Source organism: Taurulus bubalis (genome assembly GCF_910589615.1).
Source record: "Taurulus bubalis genome assembly, chromosome: 18".
Classification (NCBI taxonomy): domain Eukaryota; kingdom Metazoa; phylum Chordata; class Actinopteri; order Perciformes; family Cottidae; genus Taurulus; species Taurulus bubalis.
The window spans coordinates 378,800-387,141 of NC_136606.1; the positions used below are offsets into that span (position 1 = coordinate 378,800).

Genomic DNA, 8,342 nt, shown 5'->3' on the forward strand with positions numbered 1-8,342 from the left:
AAGAAAGACTGAAAAGGTATAGGTAGAAGTATAATGCTTAAATATTCCTATATTCCCACCTGTATCCAGCTCTCAGGTACAAAGAAAGCCCCGCCCCCACCTGTATCCTGCTCTCAGGTATAAAGAAAGCCCCGTCCCCACCTGTATCCTGCTCTCAGGTATAAAGAAAGCCCCGCCCCCGCTCTCAGGTGAGTACAGGTGAAAGCGTCTAGCCCGCCCTCAGGTAGCTGAAGAGGCCGCTGAGCCCGCCCTCCAGAACCTCCTTCACAGGCTTCACCAGCGGGTTGTGGACGATGTGGAGGCCTTTGTCCAGAGGGTGACACGCCAGCTTCTCCAGCCGGGTCAGACAGTACAGCTCCTGAACAGGTGTGAACAAGGATTTATTATTATTATTAACAGGTGTGAACGAGCATTTATTATTATTAACAAATAACTATTTCTGTGACTGATTCCAAACTTTACCTGCGGGACGTCCTTAATGTCGTTAAAGTCCAGATTCAGCAACTCCAACCTGAAAGAGATCAGATCAGTTGTTTATTGTTTGTGTTTGTGAAGGGATACCTGGTGAGGTGGTGTTACCTGGTGATGTTACCTGGTGAGGTGATGTTACCTGGTGATGCTACCTGGTGAGGTGGCGGTACCTGGTGATGTTACCTGGTGAGGTGGTGTTACCTGGTGATATTAGCTGGTGGTGTTACCTGGTGATGTTACCTGGTGGTGGTACCTGGTGATGTTACCTGGTGATGTTACCTGGTGAGATGGTGTTACCTGGTGGTGTTACCTGGTGGTGTTACCTGGTAATGTTACATGGTGGTGTTACCTGGTGATGTTACCTGGTGGTGTTACCTGGTGAGGTGGTGTTACCTGGTGATGTTACCTGGTGAGGTGGTGTTACCTGGTGATGTTACCTGGTGATGTTACCTGGTGAGGTGGTGTTACCTGGTGGTGTTACCTGGTGATGTTGCCTGGTGGTGCTACCTGGTGATGTTACCTGGTGATGTTACCTGGTGAGGTGGTGTTACCTGGTGAGATAGTGTTACCTGGTGGTGTTACCTGATGATGTTACATGGTGGTGTTACCTGGTGATGTTACCTGGTGGTGTTACCTGGTGGTGTTACCTGGTGGTGTTACCTGGTGAGGTGGTGTTGCCTGGTGATGTTACCTGGTGATGTTACCTGGTGAGGTGGTGTTACCTGGTGGTGTTACCTGGTGATCTTACCTGGTGGTGTTACCTGGTGATGTTACCTGATGGTGTTACCTGGTGGTGTTGCCTGGTGATGTTACCTGGTGATGTTACCTGGTGAGGTGATGTGGTGTTACCTGGTGATGTTATCTGGTGAGGTGGTGGTACCTGGTGATTTTACCTGGTGGTGTTACCTGGTGATGTTACCTGGTGATGTTACCTGGTGAGGTGGTGTTACCTGGTGATGTTGCCTGGTGATGTGGTGTTACCTGGTGATGTTACCTGGTGATGTTACCTGGTGGTGTTACCTGGTGATGTTACCTGGTGAAATGGTGTTACCTGGTGATGTTACCTGGTGGTGTTACCTGGTGGTGTTACTTGGTGGTGTTACCTGGTGAGATGGTGTTACCTGGTGGTGTTACCTGGTGATGTTACCTGGTGGTGTTACCTGGTGGTGTTACCTGGTGATGTTACCTGGTGAAATGGTGTTACCTGGTGATGTTTCCTGGTGATGTTACCTGGTGGTGTTACCTGGTGATGTTACCTGGTGAAATGGTGTTACCTGGTGATGTTACCTGGTGGTGTTACCTGGTGGTGTTACCTGGTGGTGTTACTTGGTGGTGTTACCTGGTGAGATGGTGTTACCTGGTGGTGTTACCTGGTGATGTTACCTGGTGGTGTTACCTGGTGGTGTTGCCTGGTGATGTTACCTGGTGATGTTACCTGGTGATGTGGTGTTACCTGGTGATGTTACCTGGTGAGGTGATGTTACCTGGTGATGTTACCTGGTGATGTTACCTGGTGAGATGGTGTTACCTGGTGATGTTACCTGGTGGTGTTACCTGGTGAGGTGGTGTTACCTGGTGAGATAGTGTTACCTGGTGGTGTTACCTGATGATGTTACATGGTGGTGTTACCTGGTGATGTTACCTGGTGGTGTTACCTGGTGGTGTTACCTGGTGGTGTTACCTGGTGAGGTGGTGTTGCCTGGTGATGTTACCTGGTGATGTTACCTGGTGAGGTGGTGTTACCTGGTGATCTTACCTGGTGGTGTTACCTGGTGATGTTACCTGATGGTGTTACCTGGTGGTGTTGCCTGGTGATGTTACCTGGTGATGTTACCTGGTGAGGTGATGTGGTGTTACCTGGTGATGTTATCTGGTGAGGTGGTGGTACCTGGTGATTTTACCTGGTGGTGTTACCTGGTGATGTTACCTGGTGATGTTACCTGGTGAGGTGGTGTTACCTGGTGATGTTGCCTGGTGATGTGGTGTTACCTGGTGATGTTACCTGGTGATGTTACCTGGTGGTGTTACCTGGTGATGTTACCTGGTGAAATGGTGTTACCTGGTGATGTTACCTGGTGGTGTTACCTGGTGGTGTTACTTGGTGGTGTTACCTGGTGAGATGGTGTTACCTGGTGGTGTTACCTGGTGATGTTACCTGGTGGTGTTACCTGGTGGTGTTACCTGGTGATGTTACCTGGTGAAATGGTGTTACCTGGTGATGTTTCCTGGTGATGTTACCTGGTGGTGTTACCTGGTGATGTTACCTGGTGAAATGGTGTTACCTGGTGATGTTACCTGGTGGTGTTACCTGGTGGTGTTACCTGGTGGTGTTACTTGGTGGTGTTACCTGGTGAGATGGTGTTACCTGGTGGTGTTACCTGGTGATGTTACCTGGTGGTGTTACCTGGTGGTGTTGCCTGGTGATGTTACCTGGTGATGTTACCTGGTGATGTGGTGTTACCTGGTGATGTTACCTGGTGAGGTGATGTTACCTGGTGATGTTACCTGGTGATGTTACCTGGTGAGATGGTGTTACCTGGTGATGTTACCTGGTGGTGTTACCTGGTGATGTTACCTGGTGGTGTTACCAGGTGATGTTACCTGGTGAGATGGTGTTACCTGGTGGTGTTACCTGGTGATGCTACCTGGTGGTGTTACCTGGTGATGTTACCTGGTGGTGTTACCTGATGGTCCTACCTGGTGATGTTACCTGGTGATGTGGTGTTACCTGGTGATGTTACCTGGTGAGGTGATGTTACCTGGTGAGGTGGTGTTACCTGGTGATGTTACCTGGTGAGGTGATGTTTCCTGGTGATGTGGTGTTACCTGGTGATGTTACCTGGTGAGGTGATGTTACCTGGTGATGTTACCTGGTGAGGTGGTGGTATCTGGTGATGTTACCTGGTGGTGTTACCCGGTGATGGTACCTGGTGAGGTGGTGTTACCTGGTGATGTTACCTGGTGAGATTGTGGTACCTGGTGATGTTACCTGGTGGTGTTACCTGGTGATGTTACCTGGTGAGGTGGTGTTACCTGGTGAGGTGATGTTACCTGGTGGTGTTTCCTGGTGAGGTGGTGTTACCTGGTGGTGTTACCTGGTGAGGTGGTGTTACCTGGTGGTGTTACCTGGTGAGGTGGTGTTACCTGGTGAGTATGTGTACAGATTGTAAAGCTCTGAGGGGAGTTTGTATTTTGTGATTTTGGGCTAAACAAAATAAACTGAATTGAATTGAACCTGGTGAGACTGCAAAGGGCCTTTGGCAGAGAGTGAAGTGAGTTTCCCTCCACAATAAGGATCTTGAGCTCCACCAGAGCCTGAATGTTCTCCGCCAGGTTCTCCAGACGGTTACAGGCCAGGTGGAGGAACACCTGCACGGACAGAAGAGTGAACAACGGTGAAAAAGGTAGTTCTCAGACTTTACCGGACTCGATTAATATCTAAGGCTCTGTCCAATAGGACCCTCGAGCAAGTAGGACATGTTCTCTAAAATGGTGCCTTTGACCTTCTTTGGCTGAATCCAACTCTCTGCTCTTGGGCATTGTGGATGATTGACAGACTTACGTGATGTGTGAGCGACACTATTCAACCCTCGATTTGGATCCTCAGAGCAGACATGTAGGAAAAACAACCGTTTTCCCATTTTGCTGTGCAGAATATAATAAATCCAAAATATCGCCCCTGCTATGTATAATCGAGAGTGTTCTTGGTCTACTGGGCCTCTTACCAGTTGGACTCTGGATGCCTGAGATCCACTCTCTACCTCCCAGGCTGAGCCCAGACTCCCTATGAAGGAAGCTCATGAACACAGGTGATGGATCTTTGCCTTCCGACACCTCCATCCCTGCTGACTCTACACTGAACCTCCATCTGACGCTCACTGGTGAACCAGTCCCAGAGACACCAGAACTCTCTCACTTCCTCCCGACCGGGAGGAAAAATACACTGTTTTCCAGCAGAGAACCATGAAGTCAGACTTGGAGGTTCTGACTCTCATCCAAGCCGCCCCAGTGCTGCTGAAGCTCACCAAAGTATTCAGCCAGTGATCTGTATGCGCACCTTAAAACATTTATATATCCATAATGATAATATTTCTATCTGTGCTGAACGTGGTGGGAAAGGTTTGGGCTGGAGGAGACGCTTCTGAAGCTGTTCAACATCCAACAAGCAGCTCTTACCATGTACTCATGTGTTCTGACCCCTCCAGCAGGAAGTTGTCTCTGTGGACCACGGCTGTGTTCACTCACCAGAGCCTTCATGCTGTAAATGCAGCCCGGGATGTGAGCGATGTGGTTGTGGCTGAGGTTGAGCTTCCTCAGTCGGGTCAGAGTGGAGAGAGATGCAGGCAGCGAGGACAGCTGGTTGTTGGCCAGACTCAGAACCTGAGAGACAGAAACACTGTTGATTTATTCTGACACATTGTCATGTCATACAGTGGTGCTGTTAAAATATCTATTATTGACACTCTAGGTGTCGTTCATGTGTCACATGTTTAGTGCCCTCAAATCCCTTGTTGTCCACGTGGACGCTCAGTGAGAGTGTTGCCTCTCGCCTGGTCAGATGGAGCCAGATGCAAACAGCTCAACTCCACAATCAGAACATTTAACTCGTCACGCACACATCCAGCAGCGACTGTGAGGGATTCATGCTGCTGGGAACCAGCTGTGGTGGTTCAGGTTTCTGATCAGGAGAGAACCAGTAGACCCAGATTGCTCTGTCGAGACTACAAACCTGGTCTGCCCTGGGACGCCTCTGGGTTCATGAGGACGAGCTGGAAAGCGCCGAAGAACGTCTCGGACCCCGAGACCCGAGATACGGCCCTGGACGAGTGGAAGTCAATGGATGAAAATCCATGTATCTTGGTTTAGTTTAGTCAGAGAGTCTCACTGCTAAACTACCGCAACTTTATCATCCCCATCGTCGTTGCAGCGAGCAGGTTTTGGTTGACAGTCACGCAACCGAACCTCTCCAAGCATCGTGGGGGAACCTCTCCAAGCACCGTGGGGGAACCTCTCCAAGCACCGTGGGGGAACCTCTCCAAGCATCGTGGGGGAAGCTCTCCAAGCATCGTGGGGGAACCTCTCCAAGCATTGTGGGGGAACCTCTCCAAGCATTGTGGGGGAACCTCTCCAAGCATCGTGGGGGAAGCTCTCCAAGCATCGTGGGGGAACCTCTCCAAGCACCGTTTGGGAACCTCTCCAAGCACCCTGGGGGAACCTCTCCAAGCACCGTTTGGGAACTAGCAGTAGTATTTAAAGCAGTGGTAGAGGTATTCATAGCAGTATGTGCAGTACCTCCAGTTGTGTACAGGCTCCCAGCTCTTCAGGAACTTCACTCAGTCGGTTTCTGTAGGCAAATAAAACTCTGAGTCTCTTCAGCTGTCCAATCTCTGCCGGCAGGCTGCTGAGCTGCTCACAAACAACAGCAACAACAACAACAACAAACAGTAATACACATCAGACTTCATTAAACATCACAATAAAGGAAGTATGGTGTGACGTTCTATGATGCATATCTATAATGCTTTATAAACATACTTATAACTTGTTATAATCTGCTTCTAACAACATATAAGTATAGTAATAAGCACTCATACATAATCATAATGCTTTATAACCATAATTATAACACATTCTAAAGACCTTTTAGGTCAGGTTTCATGATACTTTATCATTTGTTCCACAGAGTGTATTTTAATTCCTGCAGTGGTAATACATTAAAGAGCTTTCATCATGCAGTATGATGATAAACTATATGCAGTGTAATCATATGATGCATTCTAGGTATTTAAATAGTGGTGCTGAGGCTGTAATGAAGCCTGCGGCCTCGAGAGGGCGTGGGCTTTCTCCGTACAACTGAATTGAAGGTTGATGAGGGAAGAGGGGGGCAGTAACTGGATCTTGGTGGATTACAAGGGGATTATAATCTTTATTTATACAGGACAGAGCAGCTGCTGGGGGGCTTGCCAAAAGAATAAAAGTATAAGAAAGACTTCTGGGAATAGGGAGCAGAACGTAGTCAAACATACAATATTTACTTATTTCTGCAAAATTTGAATTGTAATTAAAAGTATGGTGAAAGGAAAATACTAAAGTAAAAGATTCTAAATGATGAACTTGAGTGCAGTCACTGAGTGAATGTACATCGTAAGGAAGACTCCTGTGTTTTGATGTGTAGTGTAAATATTAATGGACCCAGCATGGAACCCTGTGGCACCTTTTTACTAGTCTTTAATTCCTTTTTCACGTTTTTATATATTGTGTTTATCATTTTTCTGCATCAAAGTCCTCCTGGTTGTGTTGTGTGTTGGGGCCGTTGCAGGAGGAGGTTTACCTGGTTCCCCCACAGGTTGAGAACCACCAGGTTGGAGAGCAACGCCAGCTGAGGAGGAAGAACCTTCAGACTGTTGAGAGACAGATTCAGCTTCTCCAACTCCAACAGTTCCCACAATTCCTCTGGCGCTTCCTGCAGGATCAGAAAAGTACAGAGTGATACTACTCACACTGAGAAATAAAGATAACTAAGACCACATAGGGGTCTTCAGCTTGCTCTCCCGATAGAAGAACCCTTTTGGGTTCCTGGTAGAAAGATACAGATTAATCTCAGCTGGTTCTACAGAGAACCCTCCTATGTTTTAATGATTCTACCCCGAACCCTCTCTGGGAGTTCGCTCCAGAAACCTTCCACTCCTAAGTTACCCGTTAGACCCCAGGGGGCTCAACAGAACCCTTTTACTCTCCAACGGTACAACTAGAACCCCTCTAGGATTCCTCCTGACGCTCCACATCACAGTATTCAGCTACTCATCATCAGATAAACTTATAAATATGGATTTGATTGAAGTAAGTTTTACTAACAAGGGTCATAAACATTGATCGTTATTCCAGATTATCAGACTGAAGCTTCAGTAATATGTTGGGCTGCAACTAATCATTATTTTAAGTCATGGTAATTAAAGTCCTTGTTTGGCTGATAAGATGTCAGAGAACATGAACAAGTCTATAGATCGTTTTTTATGGACCTCCCAAAGCTTCCTATCAGACACCGGAACTGGATGGGTTAGGGTTAGAGGCTCTGGGTTAGGTACGGTCAAATGTTCTGGGTTAAGGTTAGAGGTTCTGGGTTAGAGGTTCTGGGTTAGAAGTTCTGGGTTAGCGTTAGGTTCGGTAAGAGGTTCTGGGTTAGGGTTTGAGGTTCTGGGTTAGAGGTTCTGGGTTTAGCGTTAGGTTCGGTAAGAGGTTCTGGGTTAGAGGTTCTGGGTTAAGGTTAAAGGTTCTGGGTTAGAGGTTCTGGGTTAGCGTTAGGTTCGGTAAGAGGTTCTGGGTTAGGGTTAGAGGTTCTGGTTTAGAGGTTCTGGTTTAGAGGTTCTGGGTTAGAGGTTCTGGGTTAGCATTAGGTTCGGCAAGAGGTTCTGGGTTAGAGGTTCTGGGTTAGGGTTAGAGGTTCTGGTCCTACCTTCAGTCCTCGGCGGGCCAGACTTAAGACGTTGAACCCAAACTGTTTGACGGTGAATCGACGGATTCTGTCTGCTGATGTCAGACTGTCCTCCCTCCCCATGCGCCTCCTCTTCTCCTCCTTCACCTCCTGTTTACACACTGTTCCTCCCATCCTCTCCTCCTCTCCTCCTCTCCTCCTCTTGTGTCCGGTCAGATCACTGCTCTCTATGACCAGATGGAGCATCCAGTTGTTTATCTGCTGCCCACATGTGTTGTTCTGCTGTATATCAAGATGTTCTCTGATGTTCTCTGATGTTCTCTGAAGTTCGGTGATGTTCTCTGATGTTCTCTGAAGTTCGGTGATGTTCTCTGATGTTCTCAGGTGCCTCTGGTTTAGAGGAAGTCCTGCAGGATCAAATAGTACATGAGCAGGTAGA

General features: G+C 47.9%; 1 protein-coding gene across 1 annotated transcript; it reads right to left on the bottom strand.

The window, feature by feature from the left end:
* Window positions 1-208: 208 nt before the first annotated feature.
* LOC306750993 (uncharacterized protein) lies at window positions 209-8,077 on the bottom strand (the record flags this gene model as incomplete). The annotated part of the gene is made up of 7 exons (XM_079234490.1): window positions 209-358; window positions 463-511; window positions 3,707-3,840; window positions 4,717-4,851; window positions 5,764-5,877; window positions 6,803-6,934; window positions 7,925-8,077. The coding sequence occupies 7 exons, from the start codon at window positions 8,075-8,077 to the stop codon at window positions 209-211; spliced, it is 867 nt and encodes a 288-aa protein (XP_079090616.1).
* Between the last annotated feature and the right edge of the window lie 265 nt (window positions 8,078-8,342).